Source organism: Lonchura striata, chromosome 13 (genome assembly GCF_046129695.1).
Source record: "Lonchura striata isolate bLonStr1 chromosome 13, bLonStr1.mat, whole genome shotgun sequence".
NCBI lineage: Eukaryota > Metazoa > Chordata > Aves > Passeriformes > Estrildidae > Lonchura > Lonchura striata.
The window spans coordinates 20,702,472-20,726,945 of record NC_134615.1 but is presented as its reverse complement, the minus strand read 5'-3'; the positions used below and the strand labels follow the sequence as shown (position 1 = coordinate 20,726,945).

Below are 24,474 nucleotides of genomic sequence, written 5' to 3'. Positions count from 1 at the left end.
GAAGCATTTAATCATATAAATGCTTTTGGTCTGTGTTTTGAAAGAGTTTGATGAGATGTCTCTTATATCTGTCTAGATTAAACCAAACATGTTCTGGGCAAAAGAGCAGCTGTGAAACATCTGCCAAACAGAGGGAAATATTTTCCCATTTGTTATCCAATATTACAATTCAGTTATTGAACGGAAGGACTGTGCATTTACAAAAACTGAAGAACCACTCTTGGCTTTGTCTTCTCATGACTGATGAAGCTATTGGATGTGTGTGTATCAAAACCCACCAGATTTGTGTTTAGACCAATCATAAAAATTCATTTCCAATATGCAGCAGAGAATATCCTCCTGCCTTAAAAAAGCAGCCCATGCTGAGCCCTTCTCTTGGCTTTGAAATGCATTTTGGTACACGTCAAGACAAAAATATCAAAATATGGAATTAACACCATTACAACACCTTATGAGTTTTGCAAAACCTACCATCCTGGATATCAAATGCTCATGGGTACAGCATTTGCAATGAAAGTGGGGATCTATTGGTCTTCACAATTGGAAATTCCTGGAAAAAATAATTACCCCAATTTATGCTGCATCTTTAAAGTCTCAAAACTGCACACACCACGAGGAGCTTCACAAAGGGAAAGTGAACCTGCTTTTTACAGATGCAACCATTCCTAGCAGAAATAAGATTATTTTTTTCACTACTCAACTACTATAAAACAACCAGCACTGCTGTAAAAACCAATACACTGCCTTTAACTGAATTATGGCATGGAGTATAGGATGAGATGTGCCAGCACAGGAGCCCCAATTCTCTGACTGCTCAGAGATTGCCAGACTTGCAAAATACCTGGGAGTGTTTGACCAGCAAACACCAAACCTGCTCTTTGGATGAACTGGTGGCCTCATTTTCTGCAGGGAGGATCTCTGCCACCTTTTTACACCCTGCTCCAGGCCCACAAAACCTCAATTTTGGCTGCCAAGAACATCCCCAAACCCCATCATTCGAGGTACCCAGCAGCCTCACACAGCAGTGCTGCTGCACGTCACCTCAGTGGGAAAACACCACTTTTTATCCTTTTTTTGCACAGAAACCAACATTTTTTTGCAACATACACAAAATCACTCTGTCAAAGCCCATCCTCTCCCCCAACGATGCAATTTTTCAATGAGTTTCTCATTTCAACGTGTCCAGCGGCTGGACAGCCGCTCACTCCCGAGTCTGCTCATCCTCACACCCATCTCAGGAGAAGCTTCACACCCTAAAAACACCATCCAGGGCCAGGCTGAGATCCCTGAATCTGCTGCTCATGGAGCCACTGCCATCCTGCGTAGCAACACCTCTGGTAAAATGAAACTTAGAACAGTTTATGGTCGCTGAATGCCCCTAGAGAAACAAAGACACGAGACAAAAAGATACAACGCTGCACGGGTGCGATGAGATGCCAACAGCTGAGTCAGAACCTGGGGTCTTTTTTTGGGGTTTTTTGGTTTGGTTTTTTTTTTCCCCCCTTTTCTTTTGGAATTCCCTGAAGGAGATCGGCGAGGAGGGTACGGGCAGAGCTGATGCCGTTCAGAGGAGCTTTGGCATCTCTGGAGATCAGCAGAGAGAGCTCTCCCAAAGAAACCTGCACCTTCCCTGGGGGTTTACTGCTTCACAGCAAAGATTCGGAAGGCGTTCCCATCTGAAGGATTCTTCAAGCTGGAGACAAAGAAAAGAGGAAAAGAAAACAAACATGGGATGAACCGAGTGAAGACACCGCAGAACCCAAACAGGCAGCTCTGAATTGCTTCTATCTCTTTCCTACCAGGAGTAGGAGGAAGATAAAGGATGAAAAAGAAGTGGCACAAATCCATGGTTGCACCTTTTTTTTTTACATTTTCAATCCAAATCTGTAGTGCTAATGCCAAGAAAAGGAGCTGGAAGACAACAGACTCTCTTACAATCCTTGCTTTTATCCAAGGAACACTGTGCTCCCTCGTGCAGAGATTCAGGCATAAAGAGGAATATGTTTTCCTTAAAAAACAGTTGTCAGATAAATTGGCAGGTTCCCAGGGCCTGTCTTGCTGGGCTCCTAGTGCTGGGAGTGGGAACGGCCAGATCAGCCCATGTTAAATGACAATAAATGTGGATATTCCTTTTCTATCTGCAGACTCCAAGCTGCTTGGGGTGGCTGTGTGCAGGGGAAAGGGGATGTTTCTATTCCCAGGTCCTACAGCACTGAAAAAAAACAGGAAAAATACAAAATTCCATCTTCCCACAAAAAAACACATTGCAACATGAGTGAGGACCTAGTAAATCCTCAAGGCAATCTTTTCCCATACCTGTTTGGGTGTGTATCTTTACCCAAGGTTCTTTCCAGTGTCCTAAAGGGTACAGGTTCACCTTAGTCTTGGAAAAGCTCTTTCACTGCCTGGTGGATCTCACAGCATGGAGCTGCTCCTTACTGCAGAGTGTAAATAACATTTTCCAAATCTTCATCCCTGCTGTGAGAAGGTTTCTGGTTTCCCTCACCCCTCAGATCAGCACTGGCTGCTCACATTGCACATCCCTGAGAGTTGTGGGATTTATTCTTAACTAGGGCACAGTTTGCCATCCCAATTAAAAGTTGTCTTTTAGTATAAAATATAAGTCAAAGCAAGTCTGAGATAGAAAACAAAACAAAACAAAACAAAGGAACAGGAGGTTTTTCACCTAAATGCAGGTTATCCAATTGGAAAATACTGATCCTTTAATCTATATTAAAACCCCCATACTTAACAGCTATAGCTTTCCTGTCTTAGTCTGGTTTTATTTCCTGAGATGCTCTAAAGCATGCTGGAATATCCATTATTAGAACAAAACCAGCAAACTTGAGAGAATTCCTTATTATCTTTAAAAAATAAGAATTGCACAGAGCAGACAGAGTTAGCAGTGACCAAAAACCCCCCTAAGTGTGGGAAATTCTATTCTTGTGAAGATAGCCCTGAGAAATGAGTGCCATCACACCAATATCTGAAAAAAATACATAACTGATTGAAAGAGAAGTCTCAAATTTGGAAGGACTGGATGAGCTGTGACTGGATTGTTGTGATCTTGAGGAGGTGAAGGATGTTGGAAGCACAGATTTGTAATTGGTCACCGAAACCCGCATGGTTGGCCCAAGAGAAATTACCAAAAAAAACCTTCAAGGGTGGCAAATTCATCTTCAAAAAGTGTTTGATCATGTTTCAAGGGTTTAATTTACTTATTTCAAAGAGAATAGAGGACATGAATCAATAAATAAAAATGAGTCCCACACTCCAGAATTGAATGGAAATCCAAATAACAAACCCCAAATCATGACCCGGGCTGAAAACTGAAAATACCTGTGCTTATCTCCTGATGTGTTAAACACACAGCAAAATGGATTCCCATGGGCTTGTGCTGTAAGAAATCTAACAGGGTTTGACAACATTTCAGCAGCCTGAGCGCAGCTCCGGGCTGGGAGAAGGGAAGAGCAGGACAACACGCTCCATTTGTTTGGGTGTCACAGCTCACAGTGACACTGGGAAGCCACCAGCCTGTCGAGCTGATCCCTGCTGACTCTCCCAGGCAGCTGAACCCACTGTGGAACAGGAGAGGGAAGTGCAAAGGAAGGAAATCCCACCTCTCTGACTGGACGCCGTTCCTTAAGGAGCCAACGTAGGTTTTCTTCTTTTCTACAGGCATCACGTCCACAAAGCCTCCTCTCTCATCTGAAATGACCCCTGCGTGCACTGCAGTTTTGCAGATACTGGAGCTCTGAAAAATATTTAATTATTTTGACTTATGCACTGTCTGTATTTTATATATGAAGACTTAGCAATTCCATCAACACCAAGAGAAACAGGGAATAGACAAAGAAACAATTATGAAACAGTTTTGTCCTTCTTTTGGACAAACTATGGACTAGATCTTGCAGGTGTGACATAATCCCTGGATGAAAGAAGATGCACCATCACCACAGAGAGCAAGCAGACTTTCCATCATTCTGAGCTGGAGCTGCACCTGTGAGTTCATCACAGAATCACAGAATGGTTTGGGTTGGAAGGGATCTCAAAGATCTTTCCAGTGCCACCCCTGCCATGGGCAAGGACACCTTCCACTGTCCTAGGTTGCTCCAAGCCCTGTCCAGCCTGGCCTTGGGCACTGCCAGGGATCCAGGAGCAGCCACAACTGCTCTGGGCACCTGTGCCAGGGCCTGCCCACCCTCACAGGGAACAATTCCTTCCCAATGTCCAGTCTAAAGCCACACTTAATCTTATCCAGGGCCAAGACTGAATTGAGGACAACTTTCCACCCAGTGCCTATTGGGACTGCACCAGAGAAACCTCCGAGGTGAAACTCTGTGTTACTGACAGCACAGGTTAATAACTTTTTTTGGGGTTCTCCAAAGTTGCTTGGAAAGGAAATGCTTCTCCTGAATTATGGTAAATGATCACTAATTATCTGGGATACTTCACATCCTTCTTTCTAGGAAAGACAGAAGGGCTGTCCCCTTTGTCTGGTGTAGTTTTTGGATGGGCTTTACCTCATAAAACACCACCAAATGTGGAGGGAGATTACACTTCTGGAAAGATTGAAGTTTCTCAATTGCACATCCCAGATGTGCAGAGTCAGAAGAGCTGGAGGAACACAAACCAGTAACAACTGATGACTAAGCCCCCAAAGCATCCAGGAAAAGGGAGCAAAAGCTGAGAAGGCTGAGGGATAGTGTAAACTTGGCTATCAGCTCTCTGCAAGGTTTACACACAGCAAGCTGGAAGAACAGAAAGGAAAAACCAACTCTGCTCAGCAAACTGCAGCAGGTGAAAATCCCAACCCCAGAAATGCCCCGATTGCTAAAAATCCAAGTACCACAAAACCAGTGCCAAGTTCCCCTTGCATACGTACGATACAGCCCATGCTGCTCCCCTGCCACAGCCATATATGGCAGCTCTGCCTTGTCCCCTATATATTTATCACTTTGGATGGCCTATCTCTTGGCAGCCCTCAGAGTTTGGAGTGCCAGTTTGGTATTTTTCTTCTATATATGGTCAAGGGAGCAAGGGAATGCTGTGTTTGGAAGATATGCAGTGAATTTTCCCTAATGTGTGGTGGGAAATCTATAAATCTAAATCTGGCTCATAAAATTAAACTGTCCTGGATCAATTTGCAACATTCTCCGCTGGGAGATGTCCTGAACAATGTTCTTTTCAAAGCATTCCTGTTTTTTTTTTTTTTTCCAGGACTTGCTGTTCCGACGCTCACTCAAAGCTTTGACCAACAGATTTACCTCAAACCTCCTCTTATCACTCTGTTGGATTGCAGCCCTCTCATGTTCCCGGCTGGGCTGTGCTTTGATTAATTGACTTCAGAGCTTTTGGAAGATGGGCTATTACAAGAATAAAGCCTTCCCTTCCAGGTCCAGGAGTACAGCAGTGTGGACAATACAACACTTTTCCACAGTGAAGCCCCTAGGGATGCTCTGAGACCAATTCTTGATGAAACAAGCCTCAGGGCACACATCATAAAATGACAACACACTTTGTAGTGTGTCATTAACAGTATTGTCTGACTATGAACTTAATCACCCAGAATTTCCTCATTAGTGTGGCTGGTTTAATCACTAAGTTCAGATCTCCTGGGAGCTGACTCCCAACTCAATTTGCTCTGGTGACAAACTCCTGCCTCTATGCAGGCCATCCATCCATCCATCCATCCATCCATCCATCCATCCATCCATCCATCCATCACTGCACAACTGTGGGTAAAACCTTATCTCAAAGGTGGGGAAGTTGCTTTTTCCTGGCTCCACAGGGCTCCTGGGCAGGGATGGGGATGGGTTTCCCCTGCAGGATTCTGTCACACCAGGAGCCAGGCAGAGTGACAAATGACAGAGTCTCATGGAAGTCAAAAGCTCTTTTACAACCTTCATAAAGATCCCTGGCTGTTCCCACAGCTCCAGCATCAAGGCCAGGTTGGACAGGGCTTGGAGCACCCCAGTCTATGGAAAATGTCCCTGTCCTTGGCAGGGGGTGGAACTGGATGAGCTTTGAAGTCCTTTCCAATCCAAACCATTCCATGGCTCTATGATCATCACAGAACTAGGCCTGTCCACTTTTACCATCACATAATTCTTGCATTTTATTCATTTACCCCAAAATCCAAGTCTCTTCTACATCCCTGTTCCACAGTCTTACTAATTTCCCCATGAACAATCCCCTGAACTGCTTTTTACAGCAAAGTGCAGACTGGAAATGGGGCTAAATGCTTCTTTGTCTTTTAGACAGCTTATTTAAGGAAACTCATGTGGAGCCCAGGTGCCCTAGGGCCATGAAGGTGCCACACAAGACATGAAGTTGGATCCCAAAGCCCTCCCAGAAGACCAGCACTTGTCTCATCCAGCTCATTGCTTCCTTTAATTATTCCTAGGCAGTGGGCTTGGGTTAATTCCCAGCACCCTTGTGGCAGTTATGGGTTTTTTTTTTAGGATTTATTTTTTTAGAAGGTTGAATGATTTCTTTATCATAGCCATAATACATTAATATACTATTTAAAAGAGATACTAAAACTATATACTTACTTTTTTAAATTACTATATCTAACTAACAACTAGTGACCCTCTTGCAAGAGTCTAGATACAGGTGGAGCTGATTGGCCATTAGGCTCAAACAATCTTCACTAGAATCTAATCAAGTAATCACCCCAAGGGAAAAATCACCTACATGGGAAAAACAAGGAGCATAAATAGAAATTGTTTTCTCTTTCTTCCCTCTGTTCTCCTCTATGAAAAAATCCTGAGAGAGAGAAGAACATGCCTGACACACACCCTGCATGGGCCTTTCTCCCTGGGAGAAATCTTTCCCCAAATTATCCTTGAGTGGTGTGGTCATTTCTCTTCTCAACTTCCCATTCTGAGCATTCCCAGCATCCCCACCTCTCCCTTTGCAGTGCCACTCAGAGTCACCCCAAATTCTTTGTTTCACCTGCTTTGCCACCAACCTCAATGCGTTCCTGGCACCTCCACATCGCCCTGCTAGCACAGTAGCCCAAAAAAAGGTTAACCAAACCCCCGAGAAAGGGGCCAAATGCTTTTTTATTGCTATTGCTTTTTGTTTTTCTCCACCATCCATGCCCCCGTTTATGAAACAATACCCAGGAGGGACAGTAGGAAATGGGTTCATTACAGGACACTAATCCTTTTGCGTCAGTGCAATGCCAGCCTGGGATGCTGCTCCTCACCTAATTCCTTTGTAATCACAGGGGTGATCTGAGGGAGGTTTGTCCTCTGTAAAAAAGAGAAAACTATTTCCCATTTCCTGCAGGTGGGAGCATGCAGGAGGCAGGTACTGCAGGGAGGCAGCTGCCCCATGGAATTGCCTGTGAGCTAGTCCAGGATAACCTGTTTGCGCAGCTCTACCTTCAAAAAAATTGGTCTGGAACAAAATTAAAAATAGTGTGGGTTTTTGTTTTGTTTTTTAAACTGCTTTCAAAATTGCTTCTCCAAACTACTGTATGATTCCTGCAGGATGGATTTTCTTCAGCAGTCTGCAGAGCTCCACGGTGACCTGAAGCCAGGGCTCCACAATCTGCTGACTGCTTTTCCCAGGCTTTCAAAGCCATAATCCTGCAGGCTACAGGGCAACCAGGGAGCTGGCATTCCTGAACACAGCCCCTGATGGAAAACACAAAATGAGGAAAGAAACCAAAATAACCAGACACCCACAAATAGAAAAGCATTGAGAACCAGTTTTTAGAGGCCTAATACTAAGAGATTTCAAGAAAATTACTCTGCCTAGTTTAAGCATCAAGTCTCTGCTCATCCCCTTGAGCAAAGCTCAGAAAAACAAACCCATAAAACCAGCTCACACACTTTCTTTCTTTCCACTGCTCTGTGCTCTGTCCTGGCTGCTCAGAAGCTGCTCATCTCCCAGAAAGAGGAGGAAAAGCAAGAGAGGTCTTTTTCTGTCAATTCTGTAGTGTGACAGGATGGAATAAACGCCCTTTGGTGCTCATCTATAAATCCCAAAATGCTTTACAAAGGTAAACGAGCACAGCCATAATTTCACAGCCAGAGCCCAGAGGCTTGGGGGGGTTAATGGACAGGACCAAATCTCTAGGAAGGAGTCAGTGCTGGAGAGTGGATGGGGACACCAAACCCAGTGGCCACAACTCAAGGAGTTGTGGAGTGACACACCCAAATCCTTCAGAATAAATCAGTGTTGGAGACCAAAAGGGCTCCCCAAGCCCATCTTTTACCCATCCCCACGTGGAATAACCACAAGATAGATTGAATTTCTCCCCTTAAACCCCAGAGTGAGCCCAGCTCTGGGACAGGAGAGCCAGGACACGCAGGGAGAGGTTTGTACTCACATCCGCGTAAACGTTGGTGCCAAACACCGGCGCCCAGTACGACGGCTCGTCCTTACAGTGGGCTGGGCAGTAAATCCTGGAAAACAATGTATGCAGATTTATTCTCCAGAGCAGGGCTGGACAGGAAGGTGAGCTGCATTCCTGGGAGATTTCAAGTGCCTGCATCTGGTCTGCAGGTGACAACAGTGAATTTGATTATTTGCTCCCCTCAGATGACATTTGGTTGTTGCTGCAGAACTGCAGATAGAGGGGTTTGGACCAGTAGAAGAGGGATTGGGCTTTTATGGCCCTTTCAAGGGGTACCATCTGTATTTTTGGTCAATTCTGTGCACATAAATCTCTGCAAGTGTTTCTGCCCCCCTGCCCTATCACTTACTCCTGCACAGTTTCCAGAACAAATTTCCTCCATGTTTTAAGGTGGAAAGGAAAACCACATCCAAAACCCAGAAAATGCAGAAGTAAAAAACAAAGAGTGTGCTCAAAGGTGAGAGTGTGCTGGGACAGGATTGTGCAGTCTGGCTGATACGTAACTGAAGCCATCCAAAAACATAAAGTGAATTTTCTACAGTGATGCCAAGAAAAGCATGGGGACAGGGGGAAACACGTCATTCCCAGCTCCCTCCTCCAGTTCAACCAGTATGATCAGCCCTTCTCCCACCAGCCCTCAAATTCAGGGGCCTCAGCACCTCTGTTAAGATGCCCCTCCCTTGGGACAGAGGTTTTAAACCCAACAGATTTGTGCTACCTTGGGCAGTGGCTCGCTGGCTTTTTGAAGTGGCACAGTTCAGCTACTGTGGTGTAACAATCCAGAGTCTGTGCTGCCAAGATAAACATGGAAAGGCAAATTATTAGACCCAAAATCTCAGTCTGCTGCAGAAAACACAAGTCAGAGCCACACAATGCATTTGGTGAGACCCTTGTCCAACTGAGAGCAGCAGGATCCCAGGATGGGCTGGCCAGCTCTCCAGCAGGAATCCTACAACCACACTACAGAGTGGCCTTAAAATGTCACAGCTTTCAAAAGAGACAAGCAGCTGATCCACAGCACGTGGGTTTGCTACAGCTCCAGATGTGGAGCCCAAATATCCTGACACCTACAGTTCTCAGGTGGATCTAATCAAAAGGACGATTCTGTGTTGGAGGAATTTTTCAAAGACATTCAGAAAGTGGAAATTGTTTAAAAAGTAGAGCAGTGTTTATTTAAATGCCCATCAGAAATGTGATGACGCAGTGTTAAAAACTAATTTCACATGTATTGTGTTTTTCATTACATTACTGCACTAGGACATTAGCCACTATATTTTTTTCTTTTTTTGTAAGTGTTGACACTTGACTGAGCCTTTCAGAGATGGATGGCTCAACTCCCATCCCTCCACTATCAGCAGCTGAAGTCTGGACGCCACCATGATCCATCAGCAGGAGATGCTGCTGGAATTGGCCCATTTTCACCTGTTTCTCTACCTTCCTCTTAGATGCCCCCAGGAAAATGAGGTGGGTGATGGTGGAATTGCCCACGGTGGGTGGGCAGTCACTCTAAGGCTCTGATCACCCTAGACCACCACTCCAGGGCTTGGCTGTGGCACAGAACCATTTGACACAGCCACTGAAAATGAAAAAGAGCCCCGAAAGGAATGATGTTTTCAAGTACCCCACAAAACCCCAGCAACAATATATTTTCCCCTCAACATTTAAAACTTACTTGTGACTTTGGAAACCATGAATGCATTTGAAGGTTTGCTTTTCCTGTAAAACAAGCAAACAAACAAAAAAAAAAACTATTAAAAAAAATAAGCAGAGTAGAATTATTTGGACAGTTGTGTCTACATGAGAGCAACAAAGATGACTGAACATCTGCTTGTATTTAAAGCTGATACCAACAGATTTTGGTGAGGGCAGTACCTGAATGACTCCACACCGTTCCTGGTGGACTTCACAAAAGCAGGTGTCCTCCCTCTCCTCGTGATATCCACCAGCCCTCCTTTGTTGTCCAGGATTCCATAATGGATTGCAGCACGACATATGCTGGAGGACTGACGGGAGATAAATAGATGGGGTGGGAAATAAATCAGATAAAACTCACAGAGCAACGCTGCCCAAGTGCTACGTGAAAAACAGAGAAGAAATGAAACCACCACCAGAGCACCAAGTGGAAAATAAGCTGAGCACACTCCTTTGGAATCTGGTTGTTAAATCTTCCTCTCCCAATACAGATTCTTTTATTACTATTATTTTAAGCACTGCCTGGTTGAACGGCAAGCTTTTTTTTTCAATAACAAAACCATACATTTAAATACAATTTAGAGGAAAAGCAGCGTTGGAAGTGAGAGACCAGTCTGAAATGTTTCCAGTTCTCGACAAAATATTCAAACCCAAAATATTTCTGCTGACGCCACTTGGAGGGGTTGGGTGTCTGCAATTACAGAATTTCCAGGGCAAAGACACATCAGGAGTGATGCAGTCACGCACCAACACTTGGAACAGGGAAAGAAAACCTGATTTTACCCAGAAAAACCTTTTTATCTTCCAACTCCCTTCACCCCAAAAAGTAGTTTTGATGGGAAAATGGTGCCATGCTTTATTTATAAATTATCTTACTATTTTAAGATCAAGAAAATCAGCCCAAAATATTATTTAGTTAAAAAATTTAACAGTATTTTTTTTATATAAAGTCTCTGTTCAGATGACAGCTGCCCACAGGAGTAAAGAGATGTTTGTAGGAGCTTATCTCTCACTTTCCTTGGGTGTCCTCATTAATTCCTGACAAAATCACGTCTGGAACCACTTTGCCTTCCCAGAGTCTGTCCCTTTTTTTCCACACCAAGATGAGGAAAATGCAGATAACCTTTATTAGCACCATTTTACAGCAGCACAGCCAGGGAACATGAAAAGCCAAATTACACCAGAATGGCTGGCATTTCCCATTTCTGTCATTCCCACTGACTCCCACAAATTACATCCAGGAGTTATTAAAAGGTACTTACACTTTCGTAATAAAATGTTCCAAAGATCTTTCCCTTACTGTACAAGCAGCCAGCTGGGCACAAATACCTAGGAAAGATATTTATCTTTGAGGGTGGCGAAAAACAATTCAAGAAAAACAGACTTTGACTCTATTTCATTTAATAGCCATTCCATTCATTTCACATAGTTCTCCCGTTTTAAAAACAAGATTGCAAAACAGCTACTTTTTTAAAACAGTTGCTCCACCCTCCTTAAGAGCCTGACCAATATTTAGGTTCTGTGGATTTGGTTTTTCTCCAAGTGATAAACTGTCCTGTTCTCTGCAGAAACCTTAACCAGAAGTTCTTGACTGGCTGGGAGGGATAAGTCATGAATTATTGGTCTGGCTTGGACAGCAGTGGAATGCATGAAAAAGGCTCGAAAAATGACTCTGCTGAAATGTATTAAATTATTTTGGACACCTGAAACTCTGGGTTATCATGGCTGAATAAAATCATCCAAATCACCTTATTGCCAGGCTTGGCTGAAGGCTTGAATTAATAGAAATTTTGGGGATTTTTTGTTGGGTTTTGGAGCTTTTCCCAAAGAGATCTACCCGGGGGGCCCCAAAAATATATAATGCAACCTATCCTGTGTTTGCAAGAACTGAATAATATTTAGCAGTAAAACATAAATATTTATTTAAAATATTGAATAATAAAAAGTAAACATTTGTTTACTTTTTCCCTCAGCACTCCAAGAAGTATCAACAAAATCCTACCTGTTGCACGTTGAGCCTCTGCACTTGTCTCTCATCTTGGTTTCACAGGTAATGACTTGTGCTGGGGAGAAAAAAAAAAATCTAATAAATACATTTTTTTTAAAAGGAAATTGCTCAGCCTGCTCTTGAGCTAAAGCAATGAGTAACCTCCAGACATCTTTCCTGGAGGCCTTCGGTGCAGCAAGATAAAATCTGATTTTATCCAGCCTGGAGCAGCTGGTGCCTCTTTAGCCCTTCACCTGAGACAGGTGTCTTTGGAATATTAGCCAGGAAGATGCAGCTGACAGCTGAAGGCTTTGATTTACAGCCCGAGGTCTGCAGTCAGAGCTCTCATTCTCCTTTTAATTACAGACTCTCCAGATGCTGGCAGATAAACTTGAAAAGGACCCGCTGGCTTGCCCCACCTTGTTTTCTCAATAACTGTCTTTTAATTAACAGCGGTTGGAAAACAACTCAGGAAGTACCAGCAGCTCCACAAATAACTTCAGAAATATTCCTGAACAAGAAATAAGGAGGAAACGAGCCATAAACCCCAGAAAAGCTGTGAAGAAGGGTAAGCGCTGAGTATAGAGCTTTTTAAAGGAGAAATAAAACCAGTATTTCCTAAATTTATTACTGATTAAGGGGACTTTTGATATTTAATTGAGATAAGGAGGACATGGACTGCTGGAGTCAGTCAGAGGAGGTCACGGAGATGCTCTGAGAGCTGGAGCCAGGCTGGCAGAGCTGGGGGTGCCCACCTGGAGAGGAGCAGCTCCAGGGAGAGCTCAGAGCCCTGCCAGGGCCTGAAGGGGCTCCAGGAGAGCTGGAGAGGGACTGGGGACAAGGATGGAGGGATGGGACACAGGGAATGGCTCCCACTGCCAGAGGGTGCATTTAGATGGGATTTTGGGAAGGAATTCCTCCCTGGAGGGTGGGCAGGCCCTGGCACAGGTGCCCAGAGAAGCTGTGGCTGCCCCTGGATCCCTGGAATGCCCAGGTTGGACACTGGGACTTGGAGCACCCTGGGAGAGTGGAAGTGTCTCTGCCATGGCAGGGGTGGGATTGGATGAGCTTTGAGGTCCCTTCCAAACCAAACCATTGGTGGGATTCTATGAAGTGACTGAAACAAGCACAGAACCTTTGCAGATCTTTGCTCACCACTTCTAGCAGCTTTCTGCACAACTGAAATTTTCACACAGTGAATTTTCACAGAGATCACCTTTCCTCCTCTCAAACATCTTCCCAGTTTCTTCATCCCAGAGCCTCCTCATCACTTCCCACACCTTTCCCCACAGAGGTGCTTCAAAACCCATAGGGGCTGAAAAAGAGAAAGGCTGTGCCTTACTCATGTAGGATTCTGGGGTGATTTTCTTGGACTTGATGGTTTTGCTGGGTTTGTTTTCTGGAAGGTGGAACTGCACCGGCTTCTGCTCCGCCACCTGCGGAATCTCCACCTCGTTGGTCTCGTCTGTCTCGGCAAGGATGGGATCTTCATAACGGTGATCTTGGTAGAAGAGGAGATTAAAAACATATCACAGCGTGCTCACACTGGTGGGCAAATCAGGTTCATGTTTGGTGGGGATGATTAGCTGGACAAGGATCTCCTTTTGAACAGCTGGGAGATCAAAAATGCCCATTGGAGGCAGCACAGGGATATTGCCAGGACACTCCTGCTCCCCTGCACATGAAGCAGCATTTACAGCATCTCACAATAAAGATTTGAAGGTATCCCCATTAATTAGTGAAAAAAGGAGCTGATATTCCTTCCTCTGTTTCCCACTGAGCTCTTCCCTCTGGTGGAAAATAAATTTGCTGAAGGGCTCATATTCCCTCCTTTCTCCCACCTGCACCCTGAGGTCCTCCATCAAACCCCACAAGATAAAAAATGAGAAATGCATGGTGGCAGCAAAATAAGCCTCTGCATCCTGGGCAAGTCTCCAGGGAATCTCCCTGTTTTCAAAGAGCCCAGCCCTCTGGGAAGCAAAACTCCTGGGAGGAGAGAAATGACCCCAGGAGATCCTGGATGCTGGGGGTAGCACTGCTGCACTGGAGGGCTCACCCTAATAATACATTTCATCCTATTGGCCTTTCTTCCTAAAACTTTCCACAGATCAGGAAAAAACCTTCAGGATCCCCCTCCTCTCCTCCAAGGGACACAAATGGCTACGCTCATTTTGCATCCCTGAAAACCATTCCTTGAATCCCCCACCCTGAAAGGTGGGGAGGGAGCAGGGGCTCCATCTGTGGCCCCTGAAGGAGCAGGGCAGGTGGCCAAGCTCTGCCCACCCACGATGCCTCTGCCAGGCTCTGGAGAACATTCCCTTCCCCAGAAAACCCCACCAGGATGGGATCGCTCCTGCCCGCAACCCGCCGGCGCTCAAAACCCCCTGCAGCTCCCGGGCCAAACCCATGGAAGCTCAGAGCTGCTTCTCCCCATCCAAGCTCTCTGTTTTCCCCAGGAAAACGTGCTGAATCCCAGCCCCAGATTTTCAGCAGCTCAGGGATTCTTGCTTCCAGTGGCTGACGATTTCCCACGTGTCCCAACGTTGGGATATTGAGGATAGCTAATTAAAAGGGGCACGAAGCCATGACTGGCTCCAATTAGAAGCTTCCAGATGTTTGCTCCAGCCTTGTCCCCCACCCCAGAGGTGCCCAAGCCCCCAGCAGGTACCTTTGTAGCAGAGGTTGTTCTGGCAGCTCCCCCCGTAGCTCGGCGGGCACTCGGAGCAGGGACGGCCGGTCTTGTACGGAGCTTCTCCGATCCAGTTGCCCCTGGGAGCACAGGAGAAATGAGCACCCATCAGACACACAAACACCCTTCCAAGCCTCCAAACCCAGAAACATCATCCTGGCCTCGAGCAACTAAATAAAGACTAAACAACAAGCCATGTAGGAAAGATGCTCCTCCTCGCTCCATCTCTAAAATGACATTTTTTAGGGGTTTGCTTAAATCGTGTGCCGTATCGCTTTTAAATTACATTCCAATATAAACACCTGGGTCTTATATAAACAGAAATAAATAAATGGATTACTGGATTTTGCTGGAGAAACTCCCCAGAAACAACAGCTAGTTTTGGCTTTCTCTCCTGCAAGTTTTAGGGGATGGGGAAGTTGAAGGAGACGGAGTTAAGCTGTGCTATAAACTCCTGGGTTATGCTCTTTCAGCTGTCTCCACCTATAAGGCTACATGAGGACAATGTGCACCGATGCCAGAGAGAAAAGATTAAGCAGAAACTGCAGAAATAGAGTATTTTTCCATCCAGCAGCTCTGAATGGATGATGTGTAAATCTCCCAGCCTGCTGTGGGGGCTCTGTGGGAGATGCTGTTATTCCTCAGGAGGAGCAGGTTGTTAAATCCACCCAAACCAGGAGCAAAATGTGCTCATCTGACGTGGGGAGAGGGGCTTAGAGAACCCACCCAGAGAGCTCTGCCTGGGACACGACAGCTGCAGCCCCACACTTCTTTTTCCTTTGCATTATTCTGCACTGTGATCCCCTGAAGTCAGGTGCTCCCCAAGCCACTCCTTTTGCATAGAGCGATTTCCCTATTTTATTTTGTTTTGAAGTTTTAAATTGCCAAGGGCTTGGAGTGAGAATGTTTCTCCTATTAGCCATTAAACCAGAAAATCTTAACTGCCATTGCCAGGTCGTAAACTTCTCCTGGATGTAGTAGGCAAGAAATATGATTTTCATTTTGAAATTTAATCAAACCGTCGAGCTAGTGAAATCTTGACTGCTGCAGTTATTTCAGGGTTTTTTTGGCATTCACCACCACCCCATCCCTTCCCACCCTCTGACAGCAGAGCAAGCCTTGCTCAGCAGCACACGCCAGCTCCATCCCAGCCATCTCCTGCTCCTCCTTTCCCTTCCCGTGGCAGGAACATCAAAGCTCCAGCCTGGCCCCAGCCTCTCATTCAGTTTTCCAGGCTCTGTAGTTTTGAACCAGCCCTGCGCTGCTGTCTAAAGAAAAAATTTAAAGCCACAACCACCAGTCTAGACTGCCCGAAATCTCTTCCCCAGAGCTAGGTAAGCACTCTGCCAGTTTTGGGAGAGCTGGAGAGAGCCCAGCTGCTCTGCCTTACTTGGGGGAGTAGTTGCAGACTAGGTAGACAGCGTTCTCCCAGATCTCTCCCCACACATTCATCTGCTTGCAGACATTCACAGCACAGCCAATCCTGTTGGTCGTGGCCCAGACTATCTGTAAGGGAAATGCAGTTATTGCCAATCACCAAATTACCCCGATCCAGACATAGGGGGGTGTGGGGAGTGTGGGCACAGACCCCTTGGAGTCCTTTACCTGGGTGTAATGTGTGCACATGGCACCTGTACACCTCTCTGGGCACCACGGGTTGCACTCGTGGGGGTATGGGAACGTGTAATCTTTCACTTCATCATACCAGGACTGCACGTGGAACGCTGGAGATCGATACCTGGGCGGGGGAAAGGCAGCTGGAATCAGGATGCTCTGGTAGAAGTTTTCAAATTGGTTTTAAAATGTTAAAGATGATGGGTTAGATGGGATTTGGGAAGGAATTGTTCCCTGGGAGGGTGGGCAGGCCCTGGCACAGGTGCCCAGAGCAGCTGTGGCTGCCCCTGGATCCCTGGAATGTCCCAGGCCAGGCTGGACAGGGCTGGGAGCAGCCTGGGACAGTGGACGGTGTTCCTACCCATGGCAGGGGAGTTGGAACTGGAAAGATCTTTGAGGTCCCTTCCAACCCAAACCGTTGTGTGTTTCTATGATTTTTTCCCTCAGATTCACAGCCTGACCTGACTCTATTATTTATAGGTTTGACAAGATCCTCAAGTGCTGCCGACCTGAAACGCCCTCTCACTTTTCAACTCAACTACAAAATAACTTCTAGTTTGGCAGAAAGTTTTGTTTTGAAAGTAAACAGATGTTAGGCTTTGCCAAACATCTTAAACCAAAAGCCATCATGTACCTATTTTACCACGGGGCAATTTGCTAAATCTGGAAGTTAACTCGCAGCCAGACTGTAAGATCTCTGAAAGTGAGTGGGCTTTTCCTCACTCACATCCCACCAGGAGCTGGTGTGGAGTAGCTGGTGCACTGCACTCCTATCCTACATCATTTTGGCAGCAATTTTCCCCTGTACCCTGTGTTTAACCTCTGCCTCAGTACCACAATCTGAGGCAGTGCTGATGCTGCTTGTGCTGTTTGGGGGAGCACAAACAGTGTCAAAACTGCCTGTAGAAACTCACACACACTTTACACACAGTGAGCAAACAGATCTGCAAACAGTACCAAACCCACTGCTTTTTGATTGCTTTCAACAGCTCGTACGAAGCAAGCTGCCACAATTCCAAATGATATCATTACCAACTGGAGCTTATCCTTTCAGCCAACTTTTCATTAAAAATCACTCATTAGAAGTATTTTAAAAACATCCATCTCATGATGTCATGAAGCAAATACTTTCCGAATCCTATTTTACAGGAGAGGAAATGGAGGCAATCAAGTTATGGCCCATTCCTGAAAAAGCTGAGATAAATCTGATTTTTCTTTCCTCTCAGGGACCAAGATTGGATCTTTCTCCATCAGGAACCCATGGCCATCCTGAGCACTTGTAGGACAGCCAAGAACAGCACAATATTATGATTTTTGTTTCCAATGAATTAACCACTCTACCTTCCAAACATTAAAATCAGCCAAATTTTTACATCCGGCTAATTTCACACCAGCAAATTTCCTTTGCTTTCCACCAAGTTCTACCTGATTTACAACAAAGATAACTGGACTTCCACCCAGGAAATGTGGGAAAAAAGCTCAGGGCTTCTGAGCAAGTACAAAATGTTTGCTGTGCAAAGCAGGTTTAACCTATAACAAGCTTAAAAACAGGGGCTTAACAATAAACAAATTTCATCTTGAGATGGAAAGGAAAATCCCTTTGGAAGCCTTCATGTCAGCTTTCCTAACTGGGTTAATGACTCTAGTTTAACAGCTTGTCCAAGGAATTTAAAAAAAAAAAACCCTACAAAGTGTTTTCAGTAAAGAAAAATCAGGAGCCAGATAAATATTTATGGAAAACACAGCGAGAGATAATTCAGTTCTGAACTGAACCGAGACACAAATTCTGAGCTGAATCCAGACATTGCTCCTGAGAAACTTCAGCCTTCGGCTGTGTGATGCCAGAACCTGCCCTGAAGCAGCACATTTAGGAGGGTTCAGACCTCTGTAGCTGTTCTCCCCAAGGAGGAGTGACTTTTGTCACTCCAGAGGTGCTACCCTGAGATCCAGATGGATGGAGGAGCCCAAATCAGCTCTGGTTTCTTGGGAAGTCTCAGTGGCAGGTGACTTACCACAATGACCATCCCAAGTCATGACAATTAATGTCCCCCAGCTTTTCTACCGTCTCCCCAGTGCTCCACCAAGCACCAGAGCCAATCTTTCCAGCTGTCTCTAAAGAAGGACCCATAAACCACCCTTTGCAATGATCCTGTGGCACCCCAAGCCTTACCTGCCCCAGTGAACCGCCAGGTTCTGCCCAATCGACCTGATGAGGTCGCTGGGCCCATGGTCCCAGATGCACTGCTGAGCCCAAGCGTGTGCTGAGCGCTCCAGCTCCTCGTCCCAGGTCTTCAGGGTGTGGGGAGAGAAAAGAACAGGTCAGCTTTTCATCTCAAACTCGCTAGATCAGGAGATTAAACCAGCAGCAATTAGTGGAGAAAGACTAATGAACAGATCATCCCCACAATTTCTGGCTTGTTCTGGTGAAGCCACCACGTTTCTCTGCTAAAATCACGTTTCTCAACACTGCCATGAAAGTCCAGGGCACTAAAGTGTCTATGATTTTCCCCAGCTGATGCCATGCTTCTGAGGAAATGCTTCACTCATGTCACCAGAAAACACATAAACACACGTGGGAAGACCTCAGGAACACATCCAGACCATCCACCCTAAACCACACGATATTCTTGGCAGTTGTTTTTCTAGTGTGTTCTAAAAAATTAAAAATTAAAATTCGAGGTTGGAGATCCCATGATCTCCAACATGACACACATTTCTGAGATCCCATGATCTCCAACATGACACATATTTCTGAGTCCTGCAAGGGTTCTGACGTATCTCGGTGCTTTGATGTATTCCAGTATGATTTTTCACCCATTGTCCTTACTGTTGGGGTGTCTCCAGGCTTTCCCACCAAGGAGAACTCCAGCAGTGGAGAGCTGTTGGAGTGGAGAGCTCCACTACCTCCACCACCACACAGCTGGAGATCTTTGATCCAACCTCTTAATCAAGGAGTCTGAGGCTCTCAGTCTCAGCTCCCCTTCTCCTTCCAGAATAAATGAGAGTCCACCAGTGGGTCCAGTCAAATACATCCGAGGTGGCAATGTCCCAGGGTTTTTAAAGCTTTTTCCACTCTCACTGAAGCAGGCATCATGTTAGAAGTGACAAATCCCATTTCTGCTCCCACTGAGGGCAGGATGCTGGGGTGAGATCACTCCTCATCGAATGTCACGCAGTTGTGAGCCAAAGGAGAGCTCCAACATGACACAAAGGCAAACAGGAAAGCAGCTCTGCTGGCTCTGCTGCCCAGGAGAGTATTTGTTCTAAAGGCCAGACTCGCTGGGCCCAGCAGCTAGTGCCCTGAATTCATTGTGTAATTACTGACAGCTGCTCTATTCAGAACAGCCCTCAGAGGATAATTCGTTGGGATTAAAATATTACCGCACATTCCTACAAATAAAACCAAAGAGAAGAGAGGTCTTGTAATGTGTATCCAGCCCATCCACATGCCAGCACGAGACTGTCCTCGTTGGACATTTACCATCACAACCAGCTGCTCTTTCCAAGTCCTGTCTCCTCCAGAAGAAAGGCAACTTCTGATCTCAGACATTTCAAAGGACCTGTCAGAGCCTGGAGGGCTGCAGGGCATCCAGGCTCTCAAACACACTTACAAACCATCCAGTGATCATCCTGAGCATATCTGCACACAGCCTGGGGCAGTTGTAGCTGGGATGGGGAAGGACTGTGCATCCCTGGGTAACACAACAGGAAAATGCAGTGTCTCCTGGAACTTGGTTTGTCTCCACTAGCTCAGTGAGGCAAACATGACCTCATCTCATGAGCTCACAGCCCAGGCCTCCCAGAACAGCTTACCATGGAGCACTCTCGGCAGCCCAGATTCCAGCAGCATCCCAGAGCTGCCCAAGCTCACCAGCTCAGCTTTGGACTGAGCAGTGACCAAGCAAATCCAGCCTGCAAACCCCGTGTGAACACAGCTCTGACACAGGGAGCAAAACCATTTTCCTTCCCAGCCCTCCAGCTCCTTGGAAGTGATGGGATCAGACCCACCACACATCTCCAACCCTCTGCTCAGGCAGCCTCTTGCAGCAGTGCCCAGACACAGCTTTTTGTGGTTTCCCACTTTGTGGGCTCAGCAGCGACCGGCCACAGCTGCCCTCCCATCCAGCACAAAAGCCACAGAAACTCTCCCAAGATGTTCTGCACTCCGAGCTCCTCAGGCTTCCTACCCAGCTTCATTCCCTGCAGCTCCGGAGGTGGAGATGTTCCAAATCTCCTAATTTAATGCAGAGACATCCTGAGTAATTAAATGGGAATTAATGCCAGCGTACGCATTGTATCTCCCTTTGATGCCTAGGGATAAAATAAATGAACTCGGACAAAAGACACTTAACAGGTAATTAGGAAGCAGCTCCATCTCTGCACGGCTTTCTGCTGCATGAGGAGAGAAGCTCCTTTCTGCAGGCATCAGATTGCAAAGCCATCCCGTCTAAATTAGAGCAGTTCTTTGCCTCTTGTTTCTCAGATGCGAAAGTGGAATTATTTCACAGCAATAAACATCACGGGAAAAAAGAGATTTCAGACTTTCCCAGCTATACTTGCAAGAATTCTTTATGCCAATACTCAAAGCAGCATCTAGGAAGATGACTGAAGCCAGAAGGGCAACAAGCCTGTGCTCAGCTTCCTTCAGAAGCAGAGGTTGAAAATTTTTTGGGTGTGTGTGATTCCAAGTGGGTTAGCACATGGACTCTCGTTTTTTTACTCCTGCAAATTTCTAATGGCCTTTCAAAGTGGAATAGACACTGTACATGTAAAATATATGCATGGTATACAGACACCAAACCACAACTTGTAGGTCCAGATTTAATAACGCATCCCACAAGGAGTCTGCTCCCTCTGGCTAAGGAGCCTGAGAGCCCAAAGCCAGACACCTGAATTGCAGTGATCAGGTTACTCATTCATTTTCCTCCCCAGCTCAGACTTTCTGCAATACTGGCAGCTTCCTTCTAAAAGTGCCATCAAACTCCAGGACTGACATGTCCTGGCAGAGATCTGGAGATGCTTTTTGCTAACCCCCACAGAAACACTATCCCATCCTGACAGGGAAAGCCACCACCCTACAGTTGAGAGGAAGGATGCATACCTTATACATGAAAACAAACTATTTTCCTTCCAGCAATCTGCACTGAGAACAATTTTGCTTTATCCAGCTGTCTCGGAGGCCGCCGCAAGAGGAAAGATTTCTGCCTTTCATCACTGCTGAAAGCATCTGACTAAGCCATCTTAAAAGGTCACCATGCCTTAGGATCTATTATGTCCTTTTCCCTCTGGGTCCGTTATGTCCTTTTTACTCTGGGACTGTTAACAAGGAGTTTGTTTTGGCCTTGGCACCCATCCACCTCTGTTAAACAGTCCAAATGCACTCTGGAAGTGTCAGTCATGGAGCTGGTAGAGGGGTTAAGGTAATTTTGAACTGGCCCAGCTTTGTCAGGAAGTTGTGCCCTACTCATTCGTTTTCCATTAGCACTGAATACCTGTGCCAGCTTTCAATTAATTACACAGATCCAGCAGTTAAACTGTTTCTTTCTTCATTTTTCAGTCCACTTTGCCTTTATCCCGTATGTATATAAGAATTCTTTTGATCTCCAGATAAGTCATAGGACTCACTGTGCTCTTGCTTTCTTATTAACAGTGTCCAACAACTGAAGCTCCTCCAGTAGCAGTTAAATATGTCCCTTTCCTGGAATATATTAGGTGCCATTTCCCTGTTAGACCACTTAAATACATCAGATATGGAGCTGGGAGAAAGGATTTGCACAAGGGAGCATTTGGAGGTTGATGGGCAAGAACAAGCTCTACCCACTCATCCACAAATTATCCCAGCAGATCTCCAGTGGCGCTCCACTCCGGCACCAAAGGGAAAGAGGAAAGTTTATCCATGGTTCTAAAGACAGACCATCCTCTTAAACGAGTCCAAATGAGAAATGTCCTCTGCAGGACAAAGGATTAAAGAGAAATTCCCGTTCAGCATATAGACGGCATTTCCAAGTCATACTGGGTAAACACCAGCACATGAAAGGCTGATTATAGCCCTTCCAAGCAGCACCATCTCATACTCAGCTCCTTTCTTCAGAGCACATAAGGCCCTTTCATTTGCCCTCCATCACCCATAAAAACCACTAGAAAAGCTCCCAGAGCAAAGGCAAACACAGAAGTGCAACCGCGCCGCGAGCGCAAACAGCGGCCGGGCCGCGGGCATCGGCGGCTCTGCCGGCCCCATGGCCAACCCAAACACCTTGGGCCTGCTCATGCTTTGTGTTTACCCTCTGCAAAGCCATCGAGTCGCCTCTTCTGGCAGTGCTTCCCTGCAGGATAGCACGAGAGAGGCTGAGAAAGGGATGCAATCCCTGGTTCTTAGAAAGGCACAGGATTTCTGGCAAAAAGCGGGACCAAAACCCAGCTGGTGTGGACGGACTAAGGGACAGCTGTCCTTCCTCAGCATCCCCTGCCCTCCCTTCCCTTTCCTTTCTCCCTGCACTCACAAAAGGCAGGATTTTCCATTCGCAGCCCTCACTTCAGCACAGCTGGCAAACAATTTTATATTACATTGAAATGTACTCTTCTTTTACCCTTTCAAACACAGACTGAACAAGTCATCCATCATTTGATCCGTCAGCAGGAGCACACGGCTGAAGTCAGACTAGTTTTGATCAGAACTGTATTTGCACACTGGGAAAAGGCACACAAAAAGCAATTATTTGCCTACATCATTTTGTGGCCCTGTAATATTTTGATGGCATGGCAAAAATAGCTCAAAGTAGAGTCTCTGGTATCAGGTAAAAAAATAATTAATGTGAATTGTTGGTGGCAAAGTCATATTTCATACTCCTTCAAGTTTTAAGTTCTCCCTCTGAAGTGGGAGGATACATTGATCAAACTTGTATTTTGGTTTCCTGAACTACAAAACCCAACAGCACTGACCCATCCACCCAGGAACTCCCAAAGCCTTTCCAGCTATTTCCAGTGCTTTGCAGATGGAGCCACATTCCTCAGGCCCCGTTTCCCTGTGGTCCTGCACAGATTCCCAGGAGCATCGTGGAGGTTTGGCTCACTTTGCTGAGCTCAGGTGATCAGTGTGTGACTCAGGGCAGGCGCCACCTCCAGCACCCAAAAACCGCCAGAGGATTCCCTGAGCAGACTGTGGTGTCCCCACACAGCAGCCTGAAAGCTTTCACAGGGAGAGCAGGGGTTAAACACTGGGGGAAAAATGTTGTTTTTATGGCTTGAAGGTAATGGAAGAACCTGCTGAGGCAGGCTGGGGAATTGCCATCACCGGAGATGCATCCAGGGCTGGGCCAGATGCTCCTTTATGAATAATGGAACCAGTTCTGAAACTATGCAGAGGATGGACTGGATGACCCATCAGCAGCCCTTTCCAACCAAAACAGGCCACTGATCTAAAGCATCCTTCATTCTGGAATGAAAGTCTTCAGAAAATCTCTTGAGGGAAACTTATTTCGGAGGAAATTCACCACACCTCTCGCACCACAAGGAAAATTTAAATACAGTTAGGAAAAAAAAAAAAAAAGTAGTAATAAAGTAATGTATCAGGCTCTAGACTCACCATGTATTCCATGTTAGAGGCCACTGGATACACCTGACCTCTCAATTTGTTGTGGAGCATCAGTATCTCCTGTCTGTCTGAGAATAGAATGGCTCTCTTGGACCTGGAGTGAGCTTCCCCATCCTGATATTTACTCAGGATGTTCTCCAGGTGACTCGAGTTGGGCAAGATGAAGCACTCAGCTGCCTTTGTCAGCAGCAGCACACATCCAAGAGGAATGATCCAAGGCAGGGCAGGATTCATGCTGCCAGCAGAAGCAGAGATGAAGGTGATGGGTTTTCGTGCAGGGACTCCCGTGGCTCAGTGCAGATCTGGAATTTGGGGGGAAACAAGCAGTCAGCAGTGCCACAGGAGCTCTCAGTGCATTTGTCCCCCAACAAGGAGGTCACACAGCCCAGATTTGAGCTTGGAAAAGAGTGGTGCTTAAAGTTACTGCTCACCCCAAAGACAGGGTGACCCAAACAGCACCACAGGAGGTGGAGGCTCAGTTTATTACACCTGGGCATTCCACTGATGCTGATTTGGGAGTGAACCCT

The 24,474-nt window shown here is 46.0% G+C and overlaps 1 protein-coding gene across 1 annotated transcript; it reads right to left on the bottom strand.

Moving 5' to 3' along the window:
- Window positions 1–325: 325 nt before the first annotated feature.
- On the bottom strand, window positions 326–24,181 carry CRISPLD2 (cysteine rich secretory protein LCCL domain containing 2). The gene is made up of 14 exons (XM_021541047.3): window positions 23,939–24,181; window positions 18,527–18,645; window positions 16,348–16,480; window positions 16,133–16,248; window positions 14,722–14,822; window positions 13,396–13,554; window positions 12,069–12,129; window positions 11,329–11,395; window positions 10,247–10,377; window positions 10,047–10,090; window positions 9,093–9,165; window positions 8,348–8,423; window positions 3,621–3,754; window positions 326–1,693 (listed from the first exon to the last, which is right to left on the bottom strand). The coding sequence occupies exons 1-14, from the start codon at window positions 24,179–24,181 to the stop codon at window positions 1,639–1,641; spliced, it is 1,512 nt and encodes a 503-aa protein (XP_021396722.1). The 3' UTR covers window positions 326–1,638.
- Window positions 24,182–24,474: the final 293 nt, after the last annotated feature.